The sequence below is a fragment of the Uranotaenia lowii genome, chromosome 2, assembly GCF_029784155.1.
Source record: "Uranotaenia lowii strain MFRU-FL chromosome 2, ASM2978415v1, whole genome shotgun sequence".
In the NCBI taxonomy this organism is placed as follows: domain Eukaryota; kingdom Metazoa; phylum Arthropoda; class Insecta; order Diptera; family Culicidae; genus Uranotaenia; species Uranotaenia lowii.
In genome coordinates, this window is record NC_073692.1 from 176,947,698 (window position 1) to 176,967,574 (window position 19,877).

Consider the following 19,877-nt stretch of genomic DNA (forward strand, 5'->3'; position numbering starts at 1 on the left):
AAAATTTTCAACATATTTTATTGATTCGGTTGTTTCATAACACTCAAATCATTGAACACTTCGACGAACTCGATTCTTTTTCAAGGTTTTCATCACATTTTTTTAAATGATGAAAAACATCCTACACAAAACCGTTATGGGTTAAGTCACAGTAAATTCAGTTAAAATGTTGTTTCCAGAGGTTTTACATTCAGTAATAAATGCATCTTCAAGTACCAATAAAATACCAAATTTAAGTACCAATAAAGTACCAATAACATTTTTACTAAAAATTTATCTCATTGATTTACAGAGGATTGTTTATAATTTCTCCATGTTTTTCAAAATAAGGGGTTATTATGAACACTTGGTTTTAGGCATTGTTTGATTATCTAAACTTATCTTTAGTGTTTAAATGTGTACCAATAATCATCAAGATCTTGAGAATAAACCGTTATACATAACTTCATCAGTTTCTGAAAATCTGTAAATATGAGATTGTAGGACATGGTATCTTGTTCCTTTGTGAATCTAAAACTTGCCCATGACTAATTAAGGGTAAATTTTGAAAAACCATTAATCCTATCTATGCGCAGTGTTTAGATTTATCTAGAAATATTGCCAACATTAAAAATTGTTACGTAACAAGAATTTTAACAGCGTTCATCATTACCCCAAATTCATCTGGATAATTATGAACAGATAAGACCAAAAACAAAAATCTTTGTTCATAATCACCTCAGTTAACCCTCCCGTTTACCGAAAAACTTGTCTTCTGTTTTCAGCCAAGTTTGAAAAAGATTTTATTTTATATTAAGTAAAGATTTTTTTATTTTGAAAAGGCCTATAATTAAAACATGCAGAACATGGAAATCATGATCGCTATTTTGAATTCTGACATTGAAAGTTTAAAAAATATAGACAACGAGTTGCATCGTCTTGATTTAATATTTTTAGGGATTATTTAACAGCATATCAAAGTTTGAGATGAAGGAAAATTAAAACATTTATTCATTTGAGATTCACCCATTGTATTTTTTTTGTTTCAAATTAAGGAATTTCAATTTTGAAACTTGGTCTGCGTATATCATTTGGAAAAATATATATGAATCTACTGTTAATAAATTCAAAACACGGATTTGAAAATCTCTTTGAAATGATATAAGCCAAAGGGGTAAACGTGTATAAAAACTAAATTCGAGAAATAACGCTTTAAATTTGTTAGGTTTGGCCATTTTCTATACATTTTCAAACATTTTAAAACATTTTTCTTTCGCACGTAAAAGTATGCGAATTATTTTAAAAAATTCAAAAAATCAACTTGGAGGATCGTTTGGTATTATTTATCGATCATTTTTGCACTTATACCCCTTCGGCTCTGCGGGTCTCATATAATTTTACAAAAAAGGCTACCGTCACTGTTTAAATAAAATTACGATTACAATTTTTAAATTATCAAAATTGTACGGTATTTGACACATTTTCTGTTAATTTCATCATAAATTTTTCAATGTTTCCCGATTGGTTTTTGGTGACCACATATCATTTGTATGAAGAGCACTCAAGCGGACTCTAGTTTCATTAATGAGAAGTTTGGATAGCCTCTGAAAGGTAGTAAGATCGTATCAAAATCGTTTAAAAATCGTAAAAAAAAAACACAAACGCATTAATATCATAATTCAAATTATACTTATACAACAACTTCAATCATTCGTAACATGAATTCCATTTCAACAACTTCGTACATCCATCCAGACTTAACAACTTTTACAAAATTATGTAAAATATCGAAAATTTGCTTTGTAATTTTTTTCCAATTTGTTATTGTTTGCTAAGCTTTAACAGAAAATTTATTAATAGGCATCTTGCTCTGTATTTATGAACATCAATAATGAAAAACTAGACAGAATCAATAGTTGGGAAGTTATCCGGTCTTGTTCTGACAAATCATTCAGAAGAAAGATTTTTTTTAGCAAAATTTTGACTTGAAAAAGGTGCAATAATTAAAAAAGATTTGAATTCGTTTTTATCCTGTTTATAGAAGGCCTTCCAAATACTCTTGTCATATCGAGATATTGAAAAATTTGGAAAGAGTTGGATTGAGTTGAGGTTAAGGTCCATACTTTGAAAAATCAATATTGTGATATAACTAGAGTTCGTTGAAAAAATTATTCTTTAAATGTCAAAAGCTTGTGAACGCTATATTTTGCATTCTGCTTTTTTTTTAATTTGTCTTTCAAATTTTTCTAAGGAAAACGGTGAACTTGAAAATTTTGGAAAATGGGTGGTCTTTTTTTATATTTGGAACCATAAAATTGACTTCAAGTCCGTTGTAAACCGATGAGATTTTAAATGCCTTGAAAAGATTGACGTACATCAGTTGGGAGGCAAAACTAATTTCATATTGCGTAAAATTTATACTGTTTTTCAAATAAAGTAAAATTTGAAAAAATATGCAAGTAACAAAAATGATTTATAAAGATGAATCTATACTTAGGTTCCCGTATTTTTTTCAGCACGTATCCGGGCCGAACAAATCCGAATAATTTTTAACTAAAAACCTGGCAAAATTTGGGATTTGATTTCATGATTGTCGACCTTTAAACTTCAGACAATATCAATGCAAATTAATAGCAAAAAAAACTTAATGTTATCAGCAGATTTTAAATCGTATGTTAGGCTTCCACAAAACCTTTCGTGATTATATTTTTAGAAATTACTAAAAGAATATTCTATTTTTGGATGCATACATAATTTTTTTTAACAAATCAAATTGTTTTTCGTTCGGTTTGGCAAAAAGGGGAATAAATCTGAGAATTTTTCAATGAAATCCGGGCAACCAAGCCGGATCGGACTTTTCTCAAAATTTGTATTAAATATCCGGGCAAACCCGGATAAAACCGGGCAACCTGCAAACTTAATCCTAATTCGATGTGACCTAGGCAAATGTTTTTATAGCATTTCCAAAAATCTGTTTTTATTTTTTAATACAATTTGTTTTTTTTTGGCCCGCCAGCCAATCTCATTCCTGAAATTTGGCCCGCCTGTTGAAAATGTTAGCCACCCATGTCTTAAACCTTCTTCAAACGGAAAAACGGAAATTTTGTTGCATTGTACCATCGAAAAGAAAAAAGTAAAAATAATCAATTTTATCAATGTTGAATCATTTTAACATTTTTAAAGAATTTGCTATTGTCTTCTACCAACATAAACACACCCTCATAGAAAAGCTCGTGAAAGTTCTGAACAGTGTTACTTTAATTTCATATGAGTATTTTATATAAATTTTTGTCACGATTTTTGCAAATTTTCAAAGGAATCCTAACATGTCCAAGCTTTAAAAAGTGTAATTCGAAATTTTCTTGATAAATTATGACCAGTTATCGAAAAATGTTTATTTTGAACGAACAACTTAAAAAATGGTTTGGACCCCGTGATGGTATTTTTTTTAACTCTCGAATTAAATCACTGAAAAATTAGAATATTATCATCTTTTCAAAATTTCCCAATTATAAAAAAAAAAAGATCTTTGATTCGTTTGTTTCTACATGATTGATAGTTTTTTTTAATGAATCATGATTTGCGATATCTGAAAAAAATTTAAGAGAATTTTTAGATTTTTCATCTCTTTCTTCGAGGCAGGTTTAAACTCAGGGTTTCGGTGAATTTTTTTGTTTTTTTTTTATTTTGAAGGGTAATTGAAGAGAAATCACAGTAGTTAATAAGTTTAAAAACTTATGATATTCTTATGATACTTATGATATGATTTTTTGAACTGTTCAATTCTGTCTTTGAAATTCAAATTATTATTCTGAATTTAGAATTGTAGATTGATTCCTTGATCTTGGAACCAAAACTGAATTTCGGTTCCCTTTGCTAAATTTTCCCGGTTTTGAGTCTAAATTCCCGGTTTTTTCCCGGTTTTCCCGGTTCGATTTTCAATTCCCGGTTTTTTCCCGGTTTTCCCGGTTTTCCCGGTTCTGTGGCCACCCTGAATTCTATTCGTATAAGAATATCATTGATCGGCATCAAAATTTTCTTCAAACATTTATTCTAAAAACGAACACACACATATAGGATCTTAGTGAAACTTCATGTTTCTTTGAAGAGATCTAAATTCTACTTAAAACTGAAGCGTACATCTTTCAATGATATAATGGCTAGCATTCTACTAATGCTAATCCCACCAACCCACAGAAAGAGTACTATGTATGCCGTGACCGAGACTCGATATCATGACCTCTGGCTTAGAAGACTTGGACGCTATCCTCTAGGCCACGGTCGGCGGAATCAGGAGCGAGAGGTTGCTAGTTGAACTTAAAAAGGAACTTACTAACAATCCTTCCCTTTTCTCCATTGACTACTAGGACGTGGCCGGCGCCGTTCTTAATCATATAAAAAAGAGAGAGCATCAGTTTTGTTCAATGAGAATGGCTGCTAATCCCAAGCACCATTCTTTTGGACTTTGTGCAAAATTGATGGCCTCGATTCATCAGGGAGTAAATGAAGCATTCCGAGTTCAATTATTTAAGATGGATATGAGTAGTCAGCTAAGCTAAGCTATCCAAAACAAAACATTTTCCTGAAATATGTTTTGTCATCCAGCGGCATTGGGATTTAAGAGTCGCAATCTGATCCTCAGTGTATTCTGGCGCTCTTGTCTTGTTTCGGGACTTAATTCCAACTATTTTAAAAATCTTTCCAATGTATTGGTGAGAACAATTGAACTTTTTGGCGGCATCCCGTTGGCTTAGTGAATCCTTGATGTTGAAGGCACGAGAAAGAAAAGAGAACGAAGTCCTTTTGCGTCCATAATGTACGCTGGTCTGCCACTACCTTGCTTTCGAGTAGTTGTTGGAGATTTTAGGATATGGTGGAAGCTGCCACATATTCACTTTTAAAATGTTGTACTGTATACTTTTTGCCGAGATTTTTATGCAGTTCGTAGAACATGAACAAAACATAAAATACTGGCGAAACGAGGATAAGAAAAGCTAACACAACACATACTGTTGTGTCAGACCATTTCAGATAGGGAAAAGAACAGTTGTTGTTCCGGGAACAGTAAAAACCAAAGGGGATTTTTATTTTGTCTTTTGCCTTAATACAACTACAAAAGAATGAACAACTGGCATCATTATAGCGTGAATAAATTGCTAGCCTGCTAGTCTACTTTACGGCGTTATCATCATCTCAGGGTGACCAATAGTGATGAGATTCATCACATACATATTCTCATTTTTCTCTAAGCTCGTTTATGTTTAAGAATTTGGACCTCGAAAAAACTCCAAAATTTTAGTTGCCAGCTGTTATGTAAACGACATGAAAGATGTTCGTTTTCTCAGTGCAGATAACGAAAAAGAGAAATCTATCATATAGATCTCTTCTCCTTTTGTTATACACTTGATGTACCTTAGCTTAAATTGTAGTTTCACATTCTCATTTATAGAGGTTCTGGGATATGAACATCATGGGATGTGGCGATTTCTCTAACTTAAGAGGTTCATCGCTTAACCAGTTTTCGTTCATCCATGTTCCACTAAATCTTCAAAGCCTTTTTTTGTAAGAGTTAAAAAATGCTATTCACTCTTACGTGTTCTTCCATAGGAATCGAAGTGCAATCCTTAGAAGCGAACTTATCGCGAACTATCAATGAGTTCATATGCTTTTGTTTTATTAGTGATGTCCATATTCGAATGAGGGCAAACTTTTGGAACTAAGAACGGCCAAGAATAGGAAAAGAGGGCCAAGAATAGGAACAGAGAGCCAAGATTAAAAGCATTTCTATTTATAGTTTGTAAGCATTTGTATCGGTTAATTCACAGTTTTTGAGCCAAACATATTTTATTGCACTCTAGATTAGTAAGCTATCACATTGCTCGTAAAGCATTAAAAGGGCGGATCAGGTACATTTACAGTAGAATTCGTTATATGTAAAAATCGTGTTATACTCAATGTAAGAAGGTAATAAAATATCATACCATTTCCACAGGGCCGTATCTACAAAATCCACGAGGACGCCAGCGGGGGAATTTCCGTCGCTGGCGCCACCATCAAACCCCTTACCGGGCCACAGGATGCTATGCGTTGCCTGCAGCAGGGTGCATTGGCCCGAACGACGGCCTCCACCCAAATGAACGAGCAATCCTCCCGAAGTCATGCTCTCTTCACCATCCTCATCAGGCGGCAGCGAGTAATGAGTGCCGAGGAATGTGGCAACCCAGAAGGCGATCTGGAAACGCTAACGTCCAAATTCCATTTCGTAGATTTGGCCGGCTCAGAGCGGCTCAAACGAACCGGTGCCACCGGAGAGCGGGCCCGGGAAGGAATCTCAATCAATTGCGGTTTGCTGGCTCTGGGCAACGTGATATCTGCACTCGGGGACAAAGCTAAAAAAGTGACACACGTACCGTACCGAGATTCGAAGCTGACCCGATTGCTGCAAGATTCTCTGGGTGGTAAGTTCCGGGCAAAACCGAGTCATTAATCACCCAACCCATCGTCACCGTCCTGTCCGGTTTTAATATTTATTCTTGTTTTTCTCTCGCCTTATTTTGCAGGAAACAGTCAAACGATCATGATTGCATGCGTGTCGCCGAGTGATCGAGACTTTATGGAAACCCTCAACACCCTCAAGTACGCGAACCGGGCCCGTAACATCAAAAACAAAGTACAAATCAATCAGGACCAGAGCTCGCGTACGATCTCACAGCTGAGGCGTGAAATTGCGGCACTACAGCTGGAGCTGCTCGAGTACAAACAGGTTGGTTGTTTTGTTGAGTTGTTGCTTTTCCGTTGCGCGGGTTTCGTTGCATAGTGAGGTTTGGCAGGGTGTAGACCAGGAGGCGAAGGCTTTAAATGATTTTGCGGTTTTCGCTTCGATTCGTTGGAAATTTAAGAACCACCTTTTGCGGACGTTTGCACATTAATTTGTTGCGACAGTTGAGTCGTCGTCGGGTGATTAGATCTGTTGTTTGCGGCTCGCGTGACGAATTGCATCGTTTAAATATGACGAATTACTTCAAGCCATTTCGAAGTTACTTTAAAGCTAGTTTGAAATGAAGTACATTTATAATATACTTTAAACATGTTTCGAGTAAGATATTCACATTAACGTGGTTTTATCAGGAAATGAAGTGAAATTTTTCAAAGTTATAAGGTGGAATTCCTTAATGTTAAGACTGCTCAATTCGTTTATCATTTTTGTTAAACTGAACACAAGGCATTTAAGATGAAATCAGTTTAACAACCATAAATGTGTTGACGATTGTTCCTCTATTCTGCACATACTTATTAAAGCCCATTCTAATTTGTCGCGGTTAGAATATGTCGCCTCGTCGCCACAAACTTATCAATTAAATCTGAAAATAGAGTGTTAACAGTCTAATTTGCTAGTTATTACACCAGCCACAAAAAAGGCAGCTTTAAGTATCTGTTACCATACAAGTAATTGCGCCTTCTCGTTTGCAGGGTAAGCGTAACATTGACTCCGAGGGTAACGCAGCTATTTCGGATACCTTCCTGGAAAATGCTATGCTGATGCAGGACAACAAAAGACTTCAGCAGCGGTTGAAGGCGATGCAGGAAACCATCAATACTCTGACGGACAAGAATGCCACCCTTCAGGCTCAGTATGCGCTGTCCGGCTGGTCGTCTGGAAGTACAGCTGGCCACGGAAGTGGTGGGGAAAATAGCGGTGAAGATGGCGATGGAGACGGAGGTCGACATTCAGCTATGCAGCAGCTCGTCGCGGGTTACATTAGTGAAATTGAAAAGTTGAAGGCCAAGCTTATCGAATCGGAACAAATGTTCCAGCAGTTGAAGAAGGCCCAAGCTAGTCCATCCAAGATCGCATTGAAAAGCAATTATTCGTTTATCGAAAATACTACGGAAACGGTAATCAATATGGCGAAAAGGGAGTTGGAAAAGGAACGGGAGTTGTTGATGTCCCGATCCTTACCGGGTTTGGAGAATGAAAGCAGTCAAAATAGTTTGATTGATGAGGCAACCGATACAGACTCGGATACCGAGTCGGATGATAAAACTGGAGAATTACAGGCAGAGATTTATGATATCAGCTCGGATATCGAGATCAAAACTAAATTGATCGAGCAGTTGGAGCTATCCCAGCAGCGAATGCAGGTGATGCGCCAACAGTATGAGGATAAGTTAAATGTGTTGAATGCTAAAATTGTGAGTACTCAAAAAGAGCGTGATCAAGTACTAGCAAACATGAGTGGACCAGGTGTTTCGAGTGGAGGTGTTCCAAACGATCGAGTTCGTAAGGTGAAAGAGGAATACGAAAGGAAGTTGAATGAAATGCAGCGAGAGCTGCGAAAGTTACAGATGGCACAACGTGAGCACTTGCGGCAGCAGAGGGAACTGCAGGCGCAGGATGCTCAACTGAAAACGCTTCGAGGTGAACTTACCGAATTGAAGCAGATAAAGATACGCTTAATGAGGAAGATACAGGATGAGAACAATAAGCACAAAGAATTGGAAAGTCGTAAGACGCGAGAGATTGCTCAACTGAGAAAGGAAAGTCGCAAACAGGTCAACATGATAAAATCGCTACAAGCTCAAGGAGCAGCCAAGGATCAGGTTCTGAAACGGAAAACTGAAGAAGTTTCAAATTTACGTAAATCACAACGCGGTGTCATGAGTATGAAAGTCGCTGGTCGATTTCCGAACAACAAATCAAATGCTTTACAAAATACGAAGAATCTCAATACAAAATGGGACATGCTCCAAAGGACTATAACTAGAGCTGCCAGGAGTCGACAAGCAGTCCTCGAGCTGGAACGAGAGCTTGAGCGACTGCTACAGGAAAGAGATGGCCTTAGTCGTGACCTCGCAAATATTCGCTCCAGACGCGGTCTCGGCGATCCAGCAGAACTTGTGTCCGAAGAGGACACCGTCATGGCTAACATGAACTACATTCAGGAAAACATTACCCAAATTCAACATTCCATTATGGAACTGGAAGAGGGCAAAGAATCGGCGTCGGAACAGCACCAAATGCAAAACATTCTCGAGAGCATCCGTTCGATGGAGGAAGCTAAATTTGTGCTGGAAAAGTTAACCGGTGCCTCGATTTCTCATGTATGCGATGCGGCTGTCACCCAGACACGGTTGAAAGAGCGTGAAGCATTGCTCAACGAAGTTCAGCAGGATAGCAGCATCCAGCAGCAGCTGTTGCAGCACATTTTGTCCAAAACGCCGGCCGCTACGCTATCGGATACCAGCTTCAGTTCGGCCAATTCCAACAACATGACCATTAATTCGATGTTGCATTCGGCTGTTCTGTCCAACGGTGATGGTGGCAATACGTCCGGCTACGATGATCGCTCCGAGGAAAATGGGCAGTACGTTATTAACACCCGCACGAGGAGCCCATCGCCTAGCAGCAGCACCGAGATGTGAGTATTCTGCTGTTGATTAATGAAATGCATTTGATCTAATATTACGGTTGTGGGTGCGATAATCTCTTAACGTTTTGATCGTTTTGTACCAGACCACATTTTATTCAATTAGAAAATCACTGGTAGTTTTTTGCTTGGTATTGAACTTAAAACTTCTTACGATATATCTTTAAAATGAAAGGTGAATTTTGTTTATGGTACAAAGCGTTCAATAACCCTGTAATTTATGTTTCTTAAAATCACCCTTATCGAAACGATTTGATCTAATAATGTATTTGCTAACCAATTTTCCTAGCCGAAGCAACGTTCAAGTCAGTAAACGAATCCGCAAAAAGAACTACCTCTATGAAGCCATCATATCTAACTGATTTCATTCAAATTTAAGATGAAGTACAGAACACACCCACTCACATCACCTAAGCGAAATTTCTCTGTTTGTAATGGATTTGTCTTAAGTTATACTAAATTATACTATGTTGGTGCTTTAATTAACGATTTTTATTTAAGTTTTAGAAACATTTTTAGTTTTCTTATGGTTTTCTCTTTTTTTTCCTATCCTTTTCCGTTTTCAAAAATATATTCAATCGGTTTATTCGTCTCAAATATATATATTTGCTCATCACAACAACACTTCTCAAACTCGAACTTCAGCGATAACGATAACATTGTCACCTACAGAAACTCCTCCAAGCTAAGACGAAGACCCTCGGCCGTCGGTGGCTCAGACTCTAGCCCGGGTGGTGGTCGGGGCTACCTGCCGGAGGTTGTGTCAGGTGGTTCCCCGACGACCGTGGCCCTCGGGAACAAACTAGAGAAAGTGGGTATTTGTATTTATATGGAGGATTCGGCAGATGACGATGACACGAACAAACATTCTCCGCAGGACGAGAATGGTGGCGGCTACAACTTTGGTGCCAGTTCAATGAGCGGGGCTGGCATGACCCGTTCCTACACAGCCGCCTCATCATCGGTGGAACCGACTTCACTGCCTGTGGCCACCAGTCACACCGCAGGTGTTGGCAACGGAAGTGCTTCTGCCTCTGGGCGCAGCTTTATTCCCCTGTCGCGAGTACCAAGTGCTCCAGGCTCCCTGAAGTAAGTATCGTCTTTTAACCTGCCTCTCTCTCTCATTGACTCGAGACTCTATCCATTTTTTCAATGAATAATGTGTTGAAAGTGTGTTCATGAATAATCTGATCTTTCTTTTCGTTCCCGACGAATTGACAATGACCAACTGTTACCAAATACCTTTAAACACACAATCCACCCAGGGTTGTCGATTCGCATAACACTACTGCATGGGAAGCTTTCAGCCACTCGATTGGCATTGGTTCGCAGACATACGTACTTCAGCAGCTTGGTTTTGATCCGTTTTCAAACGAAGTTGCCAAATCTAAGTCGGGGCAATCGAATTAGCTACCACTACCCTACCAAAGCGCCAGCCGTAAATCCAAATTTATACACCTATATCTACTATTCCTTTCTGCCTCCAAAAACTGTGCCCCACTGTGCCTGTCTATGTGTAGAAAAATGCTGCTTCGCCTTCTGGACACTGTGGACCAGATGTATCGCCTCTTGCCGCTGCAGCCATTTTTCGAGTTCAAACGTATGGTGGAGAATGTGCTGGGTACCATCATCGGGGAGCAGCTGCTAATGCCGTCGGAAGCTCCGGCCAAATAATACCAATTCTGCTGAGTAAATTTCACACTTTTCTCTATAATAAGATCTGTTTTTGCAGTTTTCCTCAAGCGTTATTCTTCTGTAGAAAATGTGCATAGAATAGTACTACTAACATTTCGTGCAGAACTTTGTTTGTGTGGTCGAAATCGTTTTTTTTTTCTAACAAATATATGTTTCACAAGAAAATTAGTCCAGAGGAGTTTTGGTCGAGAAGTTTTGCGAAGTTTCTATACAGTGAGGGGCAAAATAAAGTGTCCAAATAATTTTTTTTCAATTTCTTTTATTTTGTGGTAAAAATTCAACGAAAACGCATCGTTATCATTTTTTAAATATTGTTTATTATGTTCTTTTCAATTTTTGTCAATGTTGCGCTGTTAAAAAAAAGTTTTTCTGATAGATGAAAAAAAAACAGTTTTTATTCCAAAAAAACAGGGGCAAAATAAAGTGTCCAGATCGGTACAGCTTCAAATTGATTCAAACTGAAGGCAAACAAGAACGATTTAATAATGGGTATGGCCTCCTTCGGCCTTCAACGCCTCCTACAAATGCTTCGGTATACTTTCAACAAGGTTGTGCAAGTGTTGTGGGTCGAGTTCCTCCCACGCATGCTCCATGGCATCAAAATAAGTATTTTTAATTTGTCACACCAGTCTTATCAATCAGAGCATCGAGGATGGCCCACAGATTTTCGATGGGGTCCAGATCAGGACTTTGTGGGGACCATTCAAGGGGTTTGAAGCGGCAGGAACGGGAAAATTACTTCATCAGATTGGCCGAATGCTTCGGATCGTTATTCTGCTGTAAAACGAAGCGCTCTTCGAGGTCTGTCTTGATGAGGGATACCTCGAGGTTTTCCCGCAGGATATTGCAATATGACTCAGCTGTCATGATTCCGTCAATTTTTACCAAATTGCCCACCTCACCCCAAGAAAAGCACCCCCACACCATCACGTTACCTCCTCCGTGCTTGACTGTTACTTGGATATGGCGGTCTTGGAGCTCCTCACCCGACTTGCGCCACATATGATCCCGCTTCTTCCGGTTGAATAGCTCGAATTTGGATTCGGCGGCCCACAACAATGTTTTCCAGTACTCGAGCCGTTTATCGGCGTGTTCCTTGACGAACTTGAGCCGCTTAGCCTTGTTCACCTGGCTTATGAAAGGCCTTCTCACTGCGATCTTTCTATGGCACTCCTTTGCATGGATGCGGCGACGGACAGTACGACGCAATACCGAAAATTGGAGCTCTTCCTGTATCTGCCGGATCGTTATTATTGCGTTTTTCATCACTTCAAGAATGACATTTCTTGTCCGTTCTGGCATCTGTCTTGGGCTTCAGTCCTCTTCCCGGGCGATCCACCACCGATCCGAACGTTTTCATCTTCTTCATGATTTTTGATACCGCTGTCTTGCTGATTTCGTAGTGTTTGGCCACTTCCCGGTGCGTTTGACCGTTATTCACACCACGAACAACCAGTTTCTGGATGGACAACGGAATGGAACCAAAAATTTAGGCGTTCTCCATATTTTACAACTTATTCGAAAGTACACTGAACCCAAATCCACTCTTAAAATACACATGATTTTTCACTTGAAAACAAGGATCCAGTGATTTTCTTCCATTCAAGTGCGACATATATGTACATTTCACTTGGCAGTCACTTAAATTTCAAGTGAATTCCTCCACACTCACTTCAGTCGTCACTTGAATTTGAAGTGAGGAAAATATTCACTTCCCCATCACTTGAATTCCAAGTGAATGTCGGGTCGGTTGTGTTTATTTTCAGAGTTCAAAATGGTAAATTTTAAAGAGCAGCGTTTAAAGCTTATGCTGGATTTGGATTTTCCCAATTCTTTACTAGGCGATTTTGGCGGTAGTTTGTGTTAAACGTGATGTGAGGATAAGTTATTTAAAGGTGTTATCATGTTTCAGCTTGTGGGTTGAACTGGACAGATTTTCTGGTTTGCAGCAGGGAAGATTTAGAAGTCGCACTATCCGCAGTAATCGATCTGCCTTGGGATTACGATGGAATTTTCCAATCATAAATTTATGGTGAAAGCGTAATGTAAGTATTTGAAATCGAAGTGGTGTTCTATAAATGTTCTTTTTTTATTTAAAAATACGTGAGATAATCAACTAGAAACTTACTTAGAAACTCAGATAAATTTCACTCGAATTTCCTAGTTTAATTCACTTGACCGGTCACTTAAGTGAATTCACTTGACCCATCACTTAAAATTCAAATGAAATTACGTATGGCGAGAATTCACTACAGATGTCACTTATTTTTTAAGTGAAAATTATTTTGGGTGTAGACACCTGTTTGAATACTCCAGAGCCAAGTCAGTTGTTTATGAAACGTCAAAATACACAAAACAAACAAATTCGAGGGGCCTCGCGATGGAAACTTATCGAAATTATATTGCCCATTTTTTTTTTTTTAATATTAATGATTTTTTTTTCTGTCAGAAAAACTATCTTTTTTACCAGCCCAACATTAACAAAAATTAAAAGAACATAACAAACAATATTTTAAAAATGATTACGATGTGTTTTCGGTGAACATTAACCAGAAAAATAAAAGAAATTGAAAAAAAAATAATTTGGACACTTTATTTTGCCCCTCACTGTATATTTAATCAAGTTGTTTGAATAATCTACCTGAGGATCAAAATTTCTATATATGAGCTGTAATCCTAAGAATCCATATCCACTATTTTAACAGATTGCCGTAGAAATCCAATGCAAATATAAGTGCAAAGTTATGAAGGTCAGGGCAAGCTTTAACGCATACCCGCAAAATGTTGTCCCAGCGATTTTCGAGACATTAAGGAACAGAGCGAAAAAGTAATGATACCTACTTGCTAAAGGCTTGTAGGTCATGAGCCTTCAAATGCAGGAAAAATCTCTACCCATCTTGAACATTTTTCTCCCTCAAAACATATTTAAGTTGGTGCCAGAAGAATAATGATTTGGTATGGAGTTGATTCCGGTAAGCCTTCAGAATCATCCCCTCTAGATCAGATCACTGCGTTTGGTCAGAGTGTCTTTTCAATAATACTTTTCTGGGACAAACGAAGACGTGTTTACAGAAAAGAAACAAAAAATGACTAGATGTAGAATGAAGACGATCTTTTTTTGTTGATGTTTATTTTATAGTAAATATTATAACTTGATCCTGATTCGGATTCAAATCCTGATTTTTACTTTGATTTTAATTGGGAATCCGGATCCTAATTCTTTTCCCGATCTTTATCGTGATTCTGGTTCTGATCCTGATTTGGAACTTGACCCTCATCCTAGTCCCGATTCTGGAGCATATCTTGGTTGTTACCGTAATCCGGATTCTAATCCTGATCGTGGTCCTGATCTAATAATAAAGATCAAGATCTTGAAACGGGATGCAGCATCACTCTTGAATTTCTGCCGATATCGAAATTTGATCAGCAACTAGGAGAGTATGGGAACTAGGCTAGGCCACGTTTACGGTAAGCCTATTCAATCAATGCAGGTGTTCAAAGTGAACTATCTATCTGACTCGACTAGTTGTTTAAAATTTGAAGCCAACGGATCCTAAATCAGTAGTTGTTAACGAGTATGATCACCGTTGATTCTTATTGGCTTTTCTGGTTGATGCTTTTCGGTGAATTTGAAATCAAATTAAAACAATTCTTTTGACGTTTCGGTTTACTACTTTCAGCCATCCTCAGAAAAGATGTCAGTAAATTGTTCAGGAAGCACGCGGCGATACAAATGTTTTCTGAGGATGGCTGAAAGTAGTAGACCGAAACGTCAAAAGAATTGTTTTAATTTGATTTCAAATTCACCTAAAAGCGTCAACCAGAAAAGCCAACAAATCAGTAGTTCGACAACCGAATACGGACGCTTAATGCGTTTCTTCGAAGAAGTCCTAGAGATAATCAAGATCAATACTGAATTCAATTCTTATAAAAAGTTACAGGTTCGGTGACAACTTTTCGAAAACTTACAAGCAAAACTTCAGCAACAAAGTCACTGAGATTTCGATCAGAAGTAGTATCTGAATACGTACAAGGTAACCTTGTCCGAATACATTATTGTTGGATTTACAGTTGGAGTTGGAATCCAGTCCGACGGCCTTCTAGTTGCATGCTAAACTGAAGACCTTTCCTGCTCCGACGCTCGTTCAGTGTCTTGGACTCAACGATCTCCCATCGCCTATCAGGTTTGACGACCTGTCAAATTGCACCGGCTTGATCTCTTTCAGTAGAGTAGAAACCTAATTTGACGACATTGAACGGTCCATCGATCTTCAGATGGTTTCGACCTACCTGGTTCCCAAATCGATATATTTTCAATGATTTCCTAGCTCTACGACTGTCCGATGGTTCCGGCCTGATGACCTTCCATGACTCCTCGTTCTGGCGACCTTAATGGATTCTTTGCCAATAGCTCTTAATACAACGACTATCCAATTGGTTCCCGGTCTAAAATTCTTCTAATTGGATCCTGATTCGACGATCTTCCAATGGTTCCCAATCCCAGCTCGAGCAACTTTCAATAGCTCAATAACCTTCCAAATGGCCCCGACCCAACGACCTTCCAGTGGCTCGTCGACCTTTCAATCAGTTCTCGGTTTTCTTCCCAGTTCGACGGCCTTGGATTCTTGTGCAACGATGTTCCAGTGGCTCTCAGCTCAACCACCTCTCGAAACTTCTACAACCTCCAAAATATCTCAGATCTGACCACCTTTAACTTGATTTATTGCTCGACGACATTCCAATAGTAATCCAACCTCCCAGTGGATTCCTAGTTAAACGACCTTTTACCAATTTCCAACCACATGACTTACCAATACGTCGTTGACCTTCGATAGCTCCTGGCTCGTTGACCTTGCTTAGTTTCCTGTCCGACGACTTTCTCGTTGAATCTTGACTCGACGACCTTCCAGTGGTACCTAGCCTCTTTTTGATAACTTCCAGGCTGGATTACCAGGCTCCGACCCGACGATCTTTCAGAAGATACCTGGATTCGACGACCTTGAAAACGCTCCAGTTCGATTACCATCCAATGATTACCCAGCTTCAAGACTTTCCAATGAATTCCTGGCTCAAAAGTCTTCTAGTGGAACTGGATTCATTGACCTTCAGTTGATTTCTAGTTCAATGATCTGCCGAGCTCTATGCTGTCCGCAAACATTTCACGACCTTTCAAATGACATCTGCCTGTAGACTGTAGACTTCTAGGGGATTCCTTATTTGAACACCTTCCTTACAAAAATCTGGTTAAACGATCTTTAAACGGTGTCTCGACTCGACGTCCTTTCAAAGGTCCTTAGCTAGACGAACATTGAATAATTTTTGGAACTCACGGTCTTCCGATGACTCCGGCTCGAAGGTATTTTAGTGGAGTCATTGCTGGACTCTTCATAAACCTATGAATACTGATATCAAAAGTCCATAACTGGAGCCCTTGGCGTTGATGATAGCGCTCGTCTTGATCATTTTTTTTTTATTTCCGGTCTGCATTAAACACACCTTTAAGTGTAGCAGACATCGTTGAAGGTTAAGTGATATTTGTAGTAGTTGTTTTGTTTTTAAAAAGCCTAGTTCACCTAACAGCCTGCGCAGTTTGAGATCTTTGTTCGCCAAAAATTCGAACTCGTAATAATGGTAATTTTATCTCTCTATATTTTGCAGAAAACTTTCTGTGCGCTTAGGCTCCACCGCACTTCTCTAAACCAATGCCTATGTTTTTCAACTGTATATGTATGAATGTTTCCCTTGAAATATGTAGTTCCAATTTTTTTTTGTGAAAATAAATTTAAACCATGAACATACTTTCAAAAACGATGTTTTTCAACCTTTTCCCTTAGAATGTGTTTTATCATTACTACATTTGCTAGAAAAACTAATAACAAAATCATGCCTATCATTTCATCTATCTTCGACGACCAACCACACCACCTACACGAATCACACACATCCCTCATTCGCTGATACAATAATCGGAAAACTTCAACAGAGGACTTCAACCAGTGCCAAGCATCTCCCGCCAAAATAGTACCGCTTCGCCGCTGCTGACGCGCAAATCGTTCGAACCAGTGGCGCCATCTTCGCCACGGATCTCCCGGCGGGCCTTCCCGAACAAAACCTCGCCCGGCATGTAAGTATCGTTTCAAAATTCCAATATCTTTTGATAGAAAAAAAAATTCAAGGTAAAATTAAGTAAGGAGTCTTCTTTTCGGAAATTTACAAACAATTAGACAGTTGAAAAAAAGTGTAGGACTCTGAGAATGATCCCCATAAGTAACACAAAGAATTCAAGAAAATCCAAATTATTTACCTACAATTCTTCCAGGGGTGTAATAAGTGAAAACCAATTCAAACCTTCGGCTGTTTTCCTTGCGCGGCGATATCCTTGAAACGACGCAGTATTATATGTTCTAATGACTGTAGCTTACGGATTTAATATAACGTTGCTCTACTTACTCCTAGCGATCATTACAGTTGAGACATAAGTTTATTGTTGAAAAAATTGACACAATGAAATCAATAGTTTAGTGACAAATGTTAAACTAAACTAGTAATAAATTTCGAAATAAGTTTTTTGGTTAAAATTTCTATAACCATCGTTTCCATTCATTTTTGACTGTATAACTGTTAAATCATCTAATGTCATTCGTATTGTATTTCGTTTTTATTTTTATCGTATTGCCTTAACGTTGATGTTGACCCATAACCGTGTGTATGTGTACGTATGAACGTTTCTTTGTTCAAATGCAACTAACGTAACTTGAACATGCGCTCGCAACATCACAAATGCACACACAAAAACCAAACCAAACCGTGCACCCATGCAAAAAATCCGGGATCACACCGCTTTCTTCAAAAATGTTGCTGCCTGCTGCCGCTGCTAATTGCAAAACAAATAACCCAAACCCAAACCAATCCTTGCGCCAAAACAACAACACCACAAATGCAGTGAGGATAGTTACGGGGACACGCCCACTTCGCCGCCGGTGTTTCGTCGGGGCACCTCCCGGGATGACACAACCGGGGATGTATTTTCGCGGTTGGGAGCTGGAACGCAAGATCCTTCACCTGGAGGTCACATTAAGGAGTACACTGGAAGGGTAATTTTTTACTTCCTTAAAACAATCGAATTGACATTTGATTTATTCTTTTGAAAAATTGTTACAGCTCAAGGCCGGATCTCCACTGATCTGTACGCATGTTGTGGAGGGTCACAGCAACTCGGTTCTCTCGATTCGGGTTTCCAATCAAACGCTATTCACTGCTGCTGCGGGTATGTAACTCAATGTTCTTACTAAAGTCCAAACCCGAATTAAGGGAGAGAAACCTCGGAGTTTCCAGAGTAACAGTTGAATAGATTGTATACAACATACCATTCATTTCAGACCGCACGGTAAAGGTATGGGACTTACGAACCGGTGCGACCCCCCATTGTCTAACGGGCCATCTTGGTCCGGTGGCTGCCGTCGAGTGCGACCGTACCAATAATCTCCTGTTTTCCGCCTCTGGTGCCTTCATCAAAGTTTGGGACCTCAGAGACAGTAACATCCGGCCAATTATTACCTTATGGTAAGTGCAAGACAGTTCCCTAAGCTTCAACGACCTCGTCTAATGATTTTCCCCCATCGCCAACAGTTCCTCAGGATCAATTCTTCCGGCGAATGCCTCGCTGTCGGATCTCATACCTGGTGAGTGCTCGATTACGGCGCTCAAACTCGGTGCCTCCGGGAAGCTGTACACGGCCGCCTCGGATAAAGTTCGCATCTGGGATCTGCGGACGTTTTCCTGCCTCGGGCGACTTTCCGGTGGCCATCAGGCGGCTGTTATGTGTCTTACGGCCTGGGAGGGACCCAACAATACTGATCTGGTGGCAACCGGCTCGAAGGACCACTACGTCAAGGTGTTCGAAGTCAATTCTCTGGGTGGGAATGTCCCCCCGTTGCTTAACCTGGAACCCCCGCACTACGACGGGGTCCAGGCCCTGGTTGTGGCAAAAGACGCCGTCGGCATTGATGCCGAGTTGTTTTCCGGGAGCCGAGACTCCGGTATCAAAAGGTGGGACCTGCGAAACGGAGAGCTCAAGCAGTCGCTCAACAATGCCCACAAAGGGTGGGTCTCCGGGATGGCCATCTACGGAGACATTCTTCTTTCTAGCTGTCGTGGTGGCGTTATTCGCCTATGGAATGTTAAAAATTGTGACAGTCTAGCCGAGATGAAGACGGATCAATCGATCAACGATATCGTCACCAGCGACAATCGAGTCTTCACCGCCTCAAAGTGAGTATAAATTTATGTTTTACTTCTCGTTCATATCTACCATTTTTATGAAGTTCTGTTTCTTATGATTTTTTTTGGGATTCAATCAAGCAAAACTTTTTTTCTATGTATTGGTACATTTAATTATCGATTATGCAAAATTTATAGTTTTCCAGTTTACTACTCTGGGTTCAAAGAGGACTCAAAATACTCCCATCGCATTATTCAGATATGTGTTCCAGTCGAGAAACGTTATGTCTTTAATGAATACTAAAAGCTCATCCAAGGTGACGTTTTTCGTCTTAAATGACAATTTGGGTAAGGAGGGGAAAGTCTTTTGAGTCGTCTCATGACTCGCGCCGCTCAGAAAAAAACTTTCATTAGACCCACGTATCAGTGATTCCAACCTTCCAGATTTTGTCTGGATCTTCCCGACTTTTTGGGCTTTCGCCAGACATTTTTTTCAGGTTTCCAGACTTCCAGACTTTTGACATTTCTTCCAAACTTTTGACATTTCTTCCAGAC

At 39.3% G+C, this 19,877-nt stretch overlaps 1 protein-coding gene across 5 annotated transcripts in view; it reads left to right on the plus strand.

Annotated features, from left to right (window-relative positions):
• LOC129749574 (kinesin-like protein KIF21B) overlaps nt 1–19,877 on the plus strand; it is a 198,020-nt gene that overhangs the window by 153,816 nt on the left and 24,327 nt on the right. For 3 of the 5 annotated variants that reach the window (XM_055744598.1, XM_055744600.1, XM_055744602.1), the window contains exons 7-15: nt 5,972–6,437; nt 6,540–6,742; nt 7,450–9,398; nt 10,053–10,496; nt 17,086–17,226; nt 18,046–18,196; nt 18,264–18,369; nt 18,482–18,665; nt 18,732–19,373. In XM_055744598.1, the coding sequence (XP_055600573.1) occupies nt 5,972–6,437; nt 6,540–6,742; nt 7,450–9,398; nt 10,053–10,496; nt 17,086–17,226; nt 18,046–18,196; nt 18,264–18,369; nt 18,482–18,665; nt 18,732–19,373 (4,286 nt within the window). The remainder of the gene's footprint in view (nt 1–5,971; nt 6,438–6,539; nt 6,743–7,449; nt 9,399–10,052; nt 10,497–17,085; nt 17,227–18,045; nt 18,197–18,263; nt 18,370–18,481; nt 18,666–18,731; nt 19,374–19,877) is intronic. The other 2 variants (XM_055744603.1, XM_055744601.1) reach the window with 2 other exon arrangements.